Source organism: Oncorhynchus keta, chromosome 5 (genome assembly GCF_023373465.1).
Source record: "Oncorhynchus keta strain PuntledgeMale-10-30-2019 chromosome 5, Oket_V2, whole genome shotgun sequence".
Classification (NCBI taxonomy): domain Eukaryota; kingdom Metazoa; phylum Chordata; class Actinopteri; order Salmoniformes; family Salmonidae; genus Oncorhynchus; species Oncorhynchus keta.
The window spans coordinates 16,658,524-16,674,396 of record NC_068425.1 but is presented as its reverse complement, the minus strand read 5'-3'; the positions used below and the strand labels follow the sequence as shown (position 1 = coordinate 16,674,396).

General features: G+C 45.1%; 1 protein-coding gene across 2 annotated transcripts in view; it reads left to right on the top strand.

Annotated features, from left to right (window-relative positions):
- The window catches only part of LOC118384170 (protein shisa-8-like), a 74,302-nt gene that overhangs the window by 28,483 nt on the left and 29,946 nt on the right, over positions 1 to 15,873 (top strand). For both annotated transcript variants that reach the window (XM_052518848.1, XM_052518847.1), the window contains exon 2: positions 1 to 44. This exon is cut by the window's left edge and continues 72 nt beyond it. In XM_052518848.1, the coding sequence (XP_052374808.1) occupies positions 1 to 44 (44 nt within the window). The remainder of the gene's footprint in view (positions 45 to 15,873) is intronic.

Here is a 15,873-nt window from a genome sequence, read left to right as displayed (position 1 = left end):
AGGGACCAATGGGATCTCTGGCAGGTCACCGCGCAGCAACAATGGTAAACCTGTTTCTCTGGGAGCGACAGTGGTTATTACAGGAGATGTCTCTCAGTGTAATTAAGCATATCGGATACTGATCCAGCAACGCTTTGCAAGCACTCTCACGAGGGCTCTTTTAGTGCTCAATGTACTAATGAGGACACTACTAACTCTGAACAGGGTACAACAGACTATTTCAGACTCTGGCATTTTTACATTTTTGCTCTGCATTATTGAGAAGGGTCTGTAAGTAAATGTTTCACTGTTGGTGTATACCTGTTGTATACGAAGCATGTAACAAATCAAAATTGATTTGACACGCGCGCATGCAGACACTTGTTATTGAGCTAGGAGGAAGGCTCAATTCCATAGCAGCCCCTGCTGTCTCCCTCCTTGGCTGAAGCAGAAGTGCAGGGACAGGCTGGTTATCTTTAATTCCATAGCAGCCCCTGCTGTCTCCCTCCATGCCTGAGCAGAAGTTCAGGGACGGGCTGGTCATCTTTAACTTCTCTGGGATATGTGGGATGGTAGCGTCCCACCTCACCAACAGCCAGTGAAATTGCAGGGCGCCAAATTCAAAAACAACAGAAATCCCATAATTAAAATTCCTCAAACATACAAGTATTTTACACCATTTTAAAGATAAACTTCTGGTAAATCCAGCCACAGTGTCCGATTTCAAATAGGCACACCAAACGATTATGTTAGGTCAGTACCTAGTCATGGAAAACCACACAGCCATTTTCCAGCCAAGGAAAGGGCTCACAAAAATCAGAAATAGCGATTAAATTAATCCCTAACCTTTGATGATCTTCATCAGATGGTACTCACAGGACTTCATGTTACACAATAAATGTGTGTTTTGTTCAATAAAGTTAATCTTTACGTCCAAAAACCTCATTTGAAATTGGTGTGTTATGATCAGAAATGCATTGTCTCAAACAAACATCCGGTGAAAGTGCAAAGAGCCACATCAAATTACACAAATACTCATAATAAACATTGATAAAAGTGTTATGTGTTATGCATGGACATAACAAGAACAATTAATGCAACCGCTGTGTCAGATTTCAAAAAGGCTTTACGGCGAAAGCACACCTTGCGATTATGTTAGGTCAGCGCTAGTCACAGAAAAACATCCAGCCATTTTCCAAAGAAGGAGGTATCAGAAAAGTCAGAAATAGCGTTTTAAATATTCACTTACCTTTTTTATTTTTATTTTTTATTTAAATTTGACCCCTTTTTCTCCCCAATTTCGTGGTATCCAATTGTTTTTAGTAGCTACTATCATCGCTACAACTCCCGTACAGGCTCAGGAGAGACGAAGGTTGAAAGTCATGCATCCTCCAATACACAACCCAACCAAGCCGCACTGCTTCTTAACACAGCGCGCATCCAACCCGGAAGCCAGCCGCACCAATGTGTTGGAGGAAACACCATGCACCTGGTAACCTTGGTTAGCACGCACTGCGCCCGGCCCGCCACAGGAGTCGCTGGTGCGCGATGAGACAAGGACATCCCTACCGGCCAAGCCCTGCGTCGCCCCACGGACCTCCTAGGTTCTGCCGGTCACGACAGAACCTGGGCGCGAACCCAGAGTCTTTGATGGCACAGCTGGTGCTGCAGTACAGCGCCCTTAACCACTGCGCATATTCACTTAACTTTGATGATCTTGATCGGTATACACTCCCAGGAATCCCAGTTCCACAATAAATGTTTGTTTTGTTCGATAAAGTCAATAATTTATGTCCAAATACCTCCTTTTTGTTTGCGCGTTTAGCCCAGTAATCCAAATGCATAATGCGCCATCACTTTGTCAGACTAAATGTCAAAAAAGTTCTATTACAGTTCGTAGAAACTTGTCAAACGATGTATAGAATCAATCTTTAGGATGTTTTTAACGTAAATCTTCAATAATGTTCCAACCGGAGAATTCCTTTGTCTTTAGAAATGCAATGGAACGCATCTACCTCTCACAGGCATGCGCATGATCAGCTCATGGCACTCTACAAGACCTCTGGCTCAAACATCTCTCATTCTCTCCTCCTTCACAGTAGAAGCCTCAAACAAGGTTCTAAAGACGGTTGACATCTAGTGGAAGCCTTAAGAAGTGCAATATGACCCCATAGACACTGTATATTCGATCGGACTTGAAAAACTACAAACCTCAGATTTCCCACTTCCTGGTTGGATTTTTTCTCAGGTTTTTGCCTGCCATATGAGTTCTGTTAAACTCACAGACATCATTCAAACAGTTTTAGAAACTTCAGAATGTTTTCTATCCAAATTCTATATGCAAATTATATGCATATTGTAGCTTTTGGGCCTGAGTAGCAGGCAGTTTACTCTGGGCACTTTTTTATCCCAGCTACTCAGTACTGCCCCCCAGTCCCAAAGAAGTTAATGAATTTGTAATTATCTTTGTTCTAGTCTGGGACCTGTTGATATAGCACCAAGCAGTTCATCTGTTTACTAATTAGATCCCCTCAAATCCCTCTGAACCCCATTCCCATCCAACACACACACACACACACACACACACACACACACACACACACACACACACACACACACACACACACACACACACACACACACACACACACACACACACACACACACACACACACACACACACACACACGCTTTGCTTTCATCTTCACTCTATTCCAACAATTATTTTCTCCATCACGTTCATGCCAACCTAAACCCATCAGTCTCCACCTTCCCTTCATCTCTACTCCTCTTTATTATTTTGCCAAACAACACTCACTCCCCATCTGTCCTTCCTTTCTCCTGTCTCTGACTAGCGTTCACCATTAAATGAGTCTTTAATTAAATGGTCATTATCTGTGGAGGGCTTATACAATGGGACGTGGAGGCCAGAGAGACCCGTCTGTGTGCCCCCTGTCCCCCCCTCAGCTCTCAGCATGGTGTGTCCGCTGGCCACACAACCACAACCTGCCACCACCCGCATGACCTTCATTAATAACCACAGACCAGAGAGAGTGTGTGATGAGATGAGAGAAGGGGCTCATTTGAGAGAGAGAAATAGATGGATGGGGACAGAGAGCATGTGTGTGAGAAAGGTGGGCAGGTAGAAGTAGAAAGATGGAGTGCAGAGGATGGAAGAGGAAGAGATAGAAGAAAGGGAAGGAGGAATTGGCAGAGAGATAAGAGGGGGAGATGGATTTCTGGAACAAATATCAAAGGAGAGGGCAAGAAAGAAGTGACAAGGTGAAAGAATGGGATGGAAATGAGGGAACGTAGGGATTGTAATAGATAAGGGTAAAAAAAATGCTGACATTTAAAAAGATGAGAGATGGGGTGACATAGCCATTGAGGAATTCCCAGAAAGATATGGGTAAAAAAAAAAATCAAATAATACCAGATGAAAGAAGGACATTGACTGGGGTGTGACATTGTGTCATGATGAACATTAAAGAGAGGACATACAGGTGCTGCCTAGTCTACTGAGGTGGATGAGAGTGTAAACTGCTGGCTCTGCACATGTTTTCATTATTTCTATTCCACCCAATACTGCTCTGCCCTATAATCTCGTTTTTTTTACCCATATCTGACATGATATGGTTAAAGCTGCATCTAGATCAGTGTTTGAAAGTGTTAGGTTGGGGTTAGGGGACAATCCAGGCAGAGAGAGTGTGTGTGTGTGCACAGTATGTGTGTGTGTAAGTGTGTGCAACTGTGTTCTAGTGCCTTTGCAATAACAATTGAATATACTGTGCGGAGTGTTGAGACTGTTCCCTGAATAGCACAGTATGTACCATATGTGAGGCCAATGTTGGTTGAGAATTATAACGTTTCTGCATGTGTGTATTATTCTTGTCAGTGAGTGGCTATAAGCTGGTAATTACAGTGTATAAGTATCTACATGAGTTGTGATGGAATTGAGTGTTCCTTTTGGAATTTGGTGTTCCTGTGAGTGTGTCTATGTTAGAGTGTTTGGCATGTATTATATGTACTATAGTGAATGTGCGTGTGTGTGTGTGTGTGTGTGTGTGTGTGTGTGTGTGTGTGTGTGTGTGTGTGTGTGTGTGTGTGTGTGTGTGTGTGTGTGTGTGTGTGTGTGTGTGTGTGTGTGTGTGTGTGTGTGTGTGTGTGTGTGTGTGTGAGCATTCTCATGACAGTGAGTGGGACAGCTGGACAGAGCTGCTCTGTGTGGAGAGCTACCCTGAGGGTCAAACATCTCCCAGTGAACAGGCCATGCGTGTTCCTCTGTGAAATAACGGAGGGAAAGAGATAGAGACAGAATGACAAATAAAGAGACTGAGGACATTTTATATCGATTTTGGGGAATAGAGAGAAAGGGAGAGAAAGACGAGAACATGAAGAGAACGAGAGGAAATTGGGTAAGGACAGAGACAGAGGGACTGAAAGCAGGAAGTGAGAGGCTAACAGATGGAAAGAGAATGATTGAGAGAGCACAAAGCACAAGGCCTAGCCTATCCTCATCCCACTTGGTTCTGCTGTCTGTGAGCTGTGTTTGAGCACCATAGACAGAGCTAATGGTTCATTACAATACAGGGGACTGACTGGTCTAAACTCCTGAGAACTGCACCATGAATTATTTAAGGTTTACTATATGTTTGAACAGACCGATCTCAACATTCATCATTTGTTAATGTTTTGCCAATAACGCCAGTTACACTACTGTTATTGAACACGATGAAGACAATGTCCCTGTTGTTGTTGATGATGCTGATACTGTAGTGATGACGAAGTTGATCCTGCTCATACAGTGGCTAACCGTTATCTAAACAAACACGTTCAGAGGAAAATACCCCTGCGGTGAATCATCTTGGCTGGGCGGACTGTGTGAAAGGTCTATATTGGCACTGTTCCTGCTCTCTTTGTAGATAAGGGGGATCTGCATCTGTGAAGCGTGTGTAATTGCATGTTGCAGAGGCAGTCTGTGAGGGGGAAAGCGATAGCATCAGTGTGACATTGAAATCAAAACAAGGAAATGAGGGAATTTGGACGGGCGGAGGGAGTGTTAAGTGAAAGGGGGGTTGTATGTGTATGTTAATTTCTTTGTATATTCACTGTGATTAAAATCCACATGGGGCCAGCGCCAATTACATACGTACTGTGCTTGCCTACCAGTCAACATATGACGCTGTGGTAATGATACTCTGAGAAACAGAGAGGATGCTGTGGGAGTAACAGTCACACTGTATGACATACATGCTCATGCATGTGTCCTCTGCCATCTGTGTGTGTGTGCTTTGAGCTATGTTGTGTACTGTAGTGTATTCGTAATGTATTCAGACCCCTTGACTTTTTCCACATTTTGTTATGTTACAGCCTTATTCTAAAATGTATTAAATATGTTTTTTCTCGTCAATCTACACACAATACCCCATAGTGACAAAGTGAAAACAGGTTTTTTGTAAACATTTTCAAATGTATTAAAACTATAAAACAGAAATAACTTATTTACATAACTATTCAGACCCTTTGCTATGAGACTCGAAATTTAAAAAATTGTCCGTAGAGCTCAGAGACAGGATTGTGTAGAGGCACAGATCTGGGGAAGGGTAACAAAACAATATTGAAGGTCCCCAAGAACACAATGGCCTCCGTCATTCTTAAATGGAAGAAGTTCAGAACCACCAAGACTCGTCCTAGAGCTGGCTGCCCGGGCAAACTGAGCAATTGGGGGAAAAGGGCCTTGGTCAGGGAGGTGACCAAGAACCCGATGGTCACTCTGACAGAACTACAGAGTTCCTCTGTAGAGATGGGAGAACTTTCCAGAAGGACAACCATTTCTCAAGCACTCCACCAATCAGGCCTTTATGGTAGAGTGGTCAGACTTAAGCCACTCCTCAGTAAAAGGCACATGACAGCACGCTTGGAGTTTGCCAAAAGGCACCTAAAGGACTTGGACCATGAGAAACAAGATTCTAGGGTCTGATGAAACCAAGTTTGAACTCTTTGGCCTGAATGCCAAGTGTCACGTCTGGAGGAAACCTGGGATCATCCCTAAGGTGAAGCTTGGTGGTGGCAGCATCATGCTGTGGGGATGTTTTTCAGCAGCAGGGACTAGGATACTTTTTATTTAACCTTTATTTAACTAGGCAAGTCAGTTAAGAACAAATTCTTATTTACAATGACGGCCTACCCCGGCCAAACCTGGACGGCACTGGGCCAATTGTGCGCCAACCCTATGGGACTCCCAATCACGGCCGGATATGATGCAGCCTGGATTTGAACCAGATACTGCAGTGACGCCTCTTGCACTGTGATGCAGTATATTAGACCACTGCGTCACTCTGGAGCCACATAGTCAGGATCAAGGGAACGATATGCGGAGCAAAGTACAGAGAGATCCTTTATGAAAACCTGCTCCAGAGCACTCAGGACCTCAGACTGGGGCAAAGGTTCACCTTCCAACAGGACACAGCCAAGACAATGCAGGAGTTACTTCGGGACAAGTTGCTGAATGTCCTTGAGTGACCCAGCCAGAGCCTGGACTTGAACCCGATCGAACATCTGGAGATACCTGAAAATAGCTGTGCAGTGACACTCCCCATCCAATCTGACAGAGCTTGAGAGAAGAATAGGAGAAAATCCCCAAATACAAGCGTGCCAAGCTTCTAGTGTCATACCCAAGAAGACTTGAGGATGTAATCGCTGCTAAAGATGCTTCAATGAAGTACTGAGTAAAGTGTCTGAATACTTATGAAAATGTGATATTAAAGTTTTTTCTTTCCTATAGATTTGCAAAAAAATTATTATGGGGTATTGTGGGGGTATTCTCCAAATGCACTGTATGTACAGTATTTGTGCATTTGTGTGTACTTGAGTTAACCTACCTGCATGCTGTCATGTTTGTGATTCTGTCATTGTTTTTAGTGTATGTTCTGTCAGAGTGTGTTTGTTAGTTCTGAGCTATAGTTCGAATCAGGGTTTCATTATTTGTTACATTGTCATTTCTTCCCTTTGGTCCGGGTGTTCTCACATTGCCAAATGTCAAACAAACTAAAATGCCAAAACAAAACCACGTGTTCATGCATGTCATTTGTTTATTGGGCACAAATGCTCACGTTAACTCCATCTCTGATTATCAGGAAGAATAACTTGTGTGTCTCAAACTTCATATTACTTTGGCTTTGGTCTTCGAACAACATGCGGGGGGAAACAGCGGAATAGCCGCTCCAACTGCCACGTGAATAGGCTATATTCAGCTCCAGTCTCCCCTAACCTGAATCGGATGTGCTCATAAATGCTCTGCTATTCACAGAATGTTTTATGCAGCCACAGCTGGTACTGTGTGCATTTCATCAAATGCTCTCAGTCAAACAACCAATAATACCGCTCACCTCTGGTTCTTTTCCTGTGTTTGGTCCAGACTGCCTTCTCACCTGCAGCGAACCGCACCACACTAGGAATGAAATAGGACTGAGAACATCCTTTTTGAGAGAGCCACAGTGCATTGTTTAGTGCGCTCCCTAGTGTGGATAGTGTTCACACCACTACAGACTAACCCAAATCAATTTGGTGTAAAAGCCCCCTTCGTGTTTGTTTGTCAGTGTGTCTGTTGGTGTTTGTTCTGTCAGAGTGTGTCTGTTGGTGTTTGTTCTGTCAGAGTGTGTCTGTTGGTGTTTGTTCTGTCAGAGTGTGTCTGTTGGTGTTTGTTCTGTCAGAGTGTGTCTGTTGGTTTTTGTTCTGTCAGAGTGTGTCTGTTGGTGTTTATTCTGTCAGAGTGTGTCTGTTGGTGTTTGTTCTGTCAGTGTGTCTGTTGGTTTTGTTCTGTCAGAGTGTGTCTGTTGGTGTTTGTTCTGTCAGAGTGTGTCTGTTGGTGTTTGTTCTGTCAGAGTGTGTCTGTTGGTGTTTGTTCTGTCAGAGTGTGTCTGTTGGTTTTTGTTCTGTCAGAGTGTGTCTGTTGGTGTTTATTCTGTCAGAGTGTGTCTGTTGGTGTTTGTTCTGTCAGAGTGTGTCTGTTGGTGTTTGTTCTGTCAGTGTGTCTGTTGGTGTTTGTTCTGTCAGAGTGTGTCTGATGGTGTTTGTTCTGTCAGAGTGTGTCTGTTGGTGTTTGTTCTGTCCGTGTGTCTGTTGGTGTTTATTCTGTCAGTGTGTGTCTGTTAGTGTTTATTCTGTCAGAGTGTGTCTGTTGGTGTTTATTCTGTCAGAGTGTGTCTGTTGGTTTTTGTTGTCAGAGTGTGTCTGTTGGTGTTTATTCTGTCAGAGTGTGTCTGTTGGTTTTTGTTGTCAGAGTGTGTCTGTTGGTGTTTATTCTGTCAGAGTGTGTCTGTTGGTGTTTATTCTGTCAGAGTGTGTCTGTTGGTGTTTATTCTGTCAGAGTGTGTCTGTTGGTTTTTTTTGTTGTCAGAGTGTGTCTGTTGGTGTTTATTCTGTCAGAGTGTGTCTGTTGGTGTTTATTCTGTGAGAGTGTGTCTGTTGGTGTTTGTTCTGTCAGAGTGTGTCTGTTGGTGTTTATTCTGTCAGAGTGTGTCTGTTGGTGTTTGTTCTGTCAGAGTGTGTCTGTTGGTGTTTATTCTGTCAGAGTGTGTCTGTTGGTGTTTATTCTGTCAGAGTGTGTCTGTTGGTGTTTATTCTGTCAGAGTGTGTCTGTTGGTTTTTGTTGTCAGAGTGTGTCTGTTGGTGTTTATTCTGTCAGAGTGTGTCTGTTGGTGTTTATTCTGTCAGAGTGTGTCTGTTGGTGTTTATTCTGTCAGAGTGTGTCTGTTGTGTTTTGTTGTCAGAGTGTGTCTGTTGGTTTTTGTTGTCAGAGTGTGTCTGTTGGTTTTTGTTGTCAGTGTGTCTGTTGGTTTTTGTTGTCAGTGTGTCTGTTGGTTTTTGTTGTCAGAGTGTGTCTGTTGGTGTTTATTCTGTCAGAGTGTGTCTGTTGGTTTTTGTTGTCAGAGTGTGTCTGTTGGTTTTTGTTGTCAGAGTGTGTCTGCTGTTGGTGTTTATTCTGTCAGAGTGTGTCTGTTGGTGTTTATTCTGTCAGAGTGTGTCTGTTGGTTTTTGTTGTCAGAGTGTGTCTGTTGGAGTTTATTCTGTCAGAGTGTGTCTGTTGGTGTTTATTCTGTCAGAGTGTGTCTGTTGGTGTTTGTTCTGTCAGAGTGTGTCTGTTGGTGTTTATTCTGTCAGAGTGTGTCTGTTGGTGTTTGTTCTGTCAGAGTGTGTCTGTTGGTGTTTATTCTGTCAGAGTGTGTCTGTTGGTTTTTGTTGTCAGAGTGTGTCTGTTGGTTTTTGTTGTCAGAGTGTGTCTGTTGGTGTTTATTCTGTCAGAGTGTGTCTGTTGGTGTTTATTCTGTCAGAGTGTGTCTGTTGGTTTTTGTTGTCAGAGTGTGTCTGTTGGAGTTTATTCTGTCAGAGTGTGTCTGTTGGTGTTTATTCTGTCAGAGTGTGTCTGTTGGTGTTTATTCTGTCAGAGTGTGTCTGTTGTTTTTTGTTGTCAGAGTGTGTCTGTTGGTTTTTGTTGTCAGAGTGTGTCTGTTGGTTTTTGTTGTCAGTGTGTCTGTTGGTTTTTGTTGTCAGAGTGTGTCTGTTGGTTTTTGTTGTCAGAGTGTGTCTGTTGGTTTTTGTTGTCAGAGTGTGTCTGTTGGTGTTTGTTCTGTCAGAGTGTGTCTGTTGGTGTTTGTTCTGTCAGAGTGTGTCTGTTGGTGTTTATTCTGTCAGAGTGTGTCTGTTAGTGTTTATTCTGTCAGAGTGTGTCTGTTGGTGTTTGTTCTGTCAGAGTGTGTATGTTGGTGTTTATTCTGTCAGAGTGTGTCTGTTGGTTTTTGTTGTCAGAGTGTGTCTGTTGGTGTTTATTCTGTCAGAGTGTGTCTGTTGGTGTTTATTCTGTCAGAGTGTGTCTGTTGGTTTTTGTTGTCAGAGTGTGTCTGTTGGTGTTTATTCTGTCAGAGTGTGTCTGTTGGTTTTTGTTGTCAGAGTGTGTCTGTTGGTGTTTATTCTGTCAGAGTGTGTCTGTTGGTGTTTGTTCTGTCAGAGTGTGTCTGTTGGTGTTTATTCTGTCAGAGTGTGTCTGTTGGTTTTTGTTGTCAGAGTGTGTCTGTTGGTGTTTATTCTGTCAGAGTGTGTCTGTTGGTGTTTATTCTGTCAGAGTGTGTCTGTTGGTTTTTGTTGTCAGAGTGTGTCTGTTGGAGTTTATTCTGTCAGAGTGTGTCTGTTGGTGTTTATTCTGTCAGAGTGTGTCTGTTGGTGTTTATTCTGTCAGAGTGTGTCTGTTGGTGTTTATTCTGTCAGAGTGTGTCTGTTGGTTTTTGTTGTCAGAGTGTGTCTGTCAGAGTGTGTCTGTTAGTGTTTGTTTGAGGGAAGCTTCAACTTCCATTACTGTGCTTGTGAGTTGATATACTGGCTGCCTGGCTGTGTTCATGTGTGTGTTCTCGTATGTGTCAAACGAGGCAGATGTGTTTGATCACAGCACAGCTTCTCTCCAACGCCTTTGGCGCTCTTCTTCTGACCCCTCCAGCTGTCTTTACAAAGCCACAGACCTCCTACTCTCCCCCCTTCCTCCCCCTTCAGTCCTGCCCAGGGGCGTCTGCAGGCTATATGTGCTGGTTGCTTCTGCTACGTCTCAACAGGCTAGACTGTGCAGTTTAAGGAGGGTTGGAGAGGGGAATAGGATTATAATGTGCACAGGGCTTTTGGAGTGCAGCTAAAACAGACAGTGCCCCTAAGTCAGTTCTATTTGGATACCCTCTCAGCCAATGAGGTGTAGATTAGCATGGGGCAGCAGGTCCTGGACCAGTGCTGGGTTGTCTCTCGGTGCCCTGTTAAGGATTTGGACTGAAAGTAATGCACTGCCACTGAGCTGTGGTTGAGGGGATTTGCATCGCGTAGATCCAGCGCCCGGGGTCCTTTCACTCTGTCATCTCAAGGACACCTCACACTACGGGCTACGGATGACACTGTCTTAAGTGATACAATATAGAGAAATGATGGATATGGGGCTATGGGCACAATATGGACATGCTCTTAACCTTATCGCCTCCTCCCCACTCTCCACTGTAGCTTTGGGCTCCAACAGTTATGGATTGACACAGTTTTAGCTTGACCTTAAAAGGGCTGTAATGGTGATTGGGCTGAAGCAGGCTTTTCGTCGATCCAGTGTGTCTGTGTGTAGCTGATAGGAGGGAAGCTGAGCCCCTCAGAGATGTGCGTGGCTATACATTAAATTACTGGGATAAGCCAGGCTGCTGACGTACTGATATTATGGCTTCCGGGCGGTTGAGTGGGGATGTGGCTCCATTCTGGCTCTGTTATTCCGTCATAATGAGACCTAACCCTTTCATAGACGAGCCTCCGGAGCCAAAATGAGTCTACAGTTTCCACCTAACCCCTGCAGGTCTCAAGCCCATCATTACCAGTGGGGTGATGTGTTTCCGATTGGATGTGTGCTAAAGATCAAGTGGTAGAATCCTCAACATACACTGAGTGTACCAAACATTAAGAACACCTTACTCAAATTGAGTTGCCCCCCTCCCCCTCCTTTTACCCTCAGAACAGCCTCAATTCGTCAGGGCAGGGACTCTAAAAGGTGTCAAAAGCATTCCACAGGGATGCTGGCCCATGTTGACTCCAACGCTTCCCACAGTTGTGTCAAGTTGGCTGGATGTCCTTTGAGTGGTGGACCATTCTTGATACACACGGAAAACTGTTGCAGTTCTTGACACAAACCGGTGTGCCTGGCACCTACTGCCATACCCCGTTCAAAGGCACTTTTGTCTGGCCCGTTCACCCTCTGAATGGAGCACATACACAATCCATGTCTCAATTGTTGACATGCTTAAAAATAACTTTTTAACCCGTCTCCTCCCCTTCATCTACACTGATTTAAGTGAATTTAACAAGGGACATCAATAAGGGATCATAGCTTTCACCTGATCAGTCTGTGTCATGGAAAGAGCAGGTGTTCCTAATGTTTTGTGTATATTTGAAGGTCACAGCATTTTCATGAAATAAACACCACAAATTGTTCTGTGTTAGACAGAGTTATGTCCAGCCTGAGAGTCATTATCAGACACAATGTTACCCATTGTAAAATAAAGTGAGACCACTTAATGGCTGAAAGCAGAACTTAGTGAAGAACCAAGATGATCTGATAATACACTGCTCAAAAAAATAAAGGGAACACTTAAACAACACAATGTAACTCCAAGTCAATCACACTTTTGTGAAATCAAACTGTCCACTTAGGAAGCAACACTGATTGACAACAAATTTCACATGCTGTTGTGCTAATGGAATAGACAACAGGTGGACATTATAGGCAATTAGCAAGACACCCCCAATAAAGGAGTGGTTCTGCAGGTGGGGACCACAGACCACTTCTCAGTTCCTATGCTTCCTGGCTGATGTTTTGGTCACTTTTGAATGCTAGCGGTGCTTTCACTCTAGTGGTAGCATGAGATGGAGTCTACAACCCACACAAGTGGCTCAGGTAGTTCAGCTCATCCAGGATGGAACATCAATGCGAGCTGTGGCAAGAAGGTTTGCTGTGTCTGTCAGCGTAGTGTCCAGAGCATTGAGGCGCTACCAGGAGACAGGCCAGTACATCAGGAGACGTGGAGGAGGCCGTAGGAGGGCAACAACCCAGCAGCAGGACCGCTACCTCCGCCTTTGTGCAAGGAGGAGCAGGAGGAGCACTGCCAGAGCCCTGCAAAATGACCTCCAGCAGGCCAAAAATGTGCATGTGTCTGCTCAAACAGTCAGAAACAGACTCCATGAGGGTGGTATGAGGGCCCGACGTCCACAGGTGGGTTTGTGCTTACAGCCCAACACCGTGCAGGACGTTTTTCATTTGCCAGAGAACAACAATTCACCACTGATGCCCTGTGCTCTACACAGATGAAAGCAGGTTCACACTGAGCACATGTGACAGACGTGCCAGAGTCTGGAGACGCCGTGGAGAACGTTCTGCTGCTTGCAACATCCTCCAGCATGACCGGTTTGGCGGTGGGTCGTCATGGTGTGGGGTTGCATTTCTTTGGGGGGCCACACAGCCCTCCATGTGCTCGCCAGAGGTAGCCTGACTGCCATTAGGTACCGAGATGAGATCCTCAGACCCCTTGTGAGACCATATGCTGGTGCGGTTGGCCCTGGGTTCCTCCTAATGCAAGACAATGCTAGACCTCATGTGGCTGGAGTGTGTCAGCAGTTCCTGCAAGAGGAAGGCATTGATGCTATGGACTGGCCCGCCCATTCCCCAGACCTGAATCCAATTGAGCACATCTGGGACATCATGTCTCGCTCCATCCCCCAACGCCACGTTGCACCACAGACTGTCCAGGAGTTGGCAGATGCTTTAGTCCATGTCTGGGAGGAGATCCCTCAGGAGACCATCCGCCACCTCATCAGGAGCATGCCCAGGCGTTGTAGGGAGGTCATACAGGCACGTGGAGGCCACACACACCACTGAGCCTCATTTTGACTTGTTTTAAGGACATTACATCAAAGTTGGATCATCCTGTAGTGTGGTTTTCCACTTTCATTTTGAGTGTGACTCCAAATCCAGACCTCCATGGGTTGATACATTTGATTTCCATTGATAATTTTTGTGTGAGAACATTTTTTGTTGTCAGCACATTCAACTATGTAAAGAAAAAAGTATTTAATAAAAATATTTCATTCATTCAGATCTAGGATGTGTTATTTTAGTGTTCCCTTTATTTTTTTGAGCAGTGTATATTCAGTTGTTTCGCTGAAGGTCACACTGTGTGCTTTAATAGATCTACTCTCCTGCTGTGTTCATTTCTGTAGCTGAAACATTTCTGATTGGAAGCAATCCCATAACTAAAAGCCAGTGCAAACTGCTTACGATGTGTCATAGCTGGCATCCCCTAATTAAGACGTCTGACCGGATCAGAGACCCTTTAGACTTAATCATGGGTAAAGATTGCGCAACCAAGTTGTAAGAGAAAAAAAGCAGAAATGTCTGTCACGACAGCTGACGCTCATCTTCTGCCCATTGAAAATATGGCGAACTTGGGTGGAGGCCCCATGGGGGAATGAAAGACACTGTGACTTTAACTTAAACTGTGACAGGACATCTGTTTCTCTGTTTCATGAGATCCTAGTCCCGTCTAGACTGAGGATGCACCTACAGTCACCACCAGGGAGGTTATAGTTCAGTGCCTGAGGCCCAAAATGATCGATCCCAGTACCAGTTATAGGGAGAGTGATGTTTGGAGCATACAGCACCACGGTCCAGGACCCATCCATCAATCACTGGAGAGTGACAGGAAGGGAAGGGCTTGCTCCAGAACCCATGCAGAGGGAGTCCATCAAAGTGCTGCAGGTGCACTGCTGTGTGAGAGACAGACATCATTTGTCAACAAGCCTCTGCTACAGCACTAGAGCTCTGGAACAAAGGAAGTGACTGTGGACAACCCAGGTTTAAGTCAAGAGAAGAGGATGGAGAGATCTCCAAAACCACAACCGGAAGGGTAGTGCCCATGCTTGCCCTTGTGCTTAGCCTCCCCTAGGAATGGTGTGTTACAGCACATTCATTGCTTTGATTGTATTTACCAGACAGTCTTGTCCAAGGTGAAGGTGATTAAGAGGGGCTACCTGTCAAAACACATGGGACAGAACAGCAAGAGTCATTGGTGACACACGGAGAGCCAGTGTCAAACACAGTCACTTGGCACAGTGTTAAACTACAGAGTGTGCTTACTCAGACTTCCACTGTTTTGATAAGGGTGTACAGAGTGGATTTTCAGATGTCAAATCTCTGAGCCATGCAAGTGCGAGGAGGACATGGTGCAGGGAGAGAAGCCCCCTCGTGGAAGTGGTATTGATCTCAGCACACAGTGCCTAGAGAGATGTTTGTAGAGAGTCGGAGCTGACACCACGATCAGGCAGCATTATGGGGGATCAAAGAGCCCCTGGCCTCCCAGTGATCTGACGACAGCAAGGGAGGAGTGAGAATTTCCTGTTGACTGACGTTCCAATGCTGCGGCTGTCGTCGAATGGAGCCTCTCAATCATTCATCCAAACACAGAGGAGGGTGGGGAGACAGATAGGGAAAGAGCGGAGGATGAGAGAGAGGGAACAAAGAAAGTGAGATCAACATAAAGAGATGCAGAAACGCTGCTCTGACAGGAAGGATATGGGGAGACAGAGAGATGGAGGGGGGAGGGTTTGTGAGGTGGCAGAAGAAGGTGAGAAACAAAGAGCGACTAAGGGAGTAAAATTGGAAAGAAAATAGAAATAAAGAGCAAGAATTAAGAGTGGCAGAGGTAATAGAAACTGGTATGAAATACCATGCAGGAGGGTTGGGAGAGGGAGGCATGGAACATTTAGGGAAATGTGGGGGACAGAATTTATAGAGCCATTGGTCAGTGTTCTGGAAAAGAGACCCCTGGAAACCCCTTCGACCCCCCTCTCCCCACTGTCCCTCGCTCTCTCTGTCCCTCGCTCTCTCTGTCCCTCGCTCTCTCTGTCACTCGCTCTCTCTGTCCCTCGCTCTCTCTGTCCCTCGCTCTCTCTGTCCCTCGCTCTCTCTGTCCCTCGCTCTCTCTGTCCCTCGCTCTCTCTGTCCCTCGCTCTCTCTGTCCCTCGCTCTCTCTGTCCCTCGCTCTCTCTGTCACTCGCTCTCTCTGTCCCTCGCTCTCTCTGTCCCTCGCTCTCTCTGTCCTCGCTCTCTGCTGCAGTGCTGCTTAAATGTCATTGGACAGCTTACATGTGGTGGGTGCAAAATGGGTGAAATGTCAAGCATGGTAAAGGGTGGCGTGTCTGTGTGTCATAGTGTGTGTGCCATGTGTGTGCCTGTGTGTTTGTGAGAGTGCATGTATTTGCCACATGCAAGGAGTGTATAATTAAGTGTGAATTCATGTAGTATTCTATCTATGTACCTTTGTATCATGCTGTGTG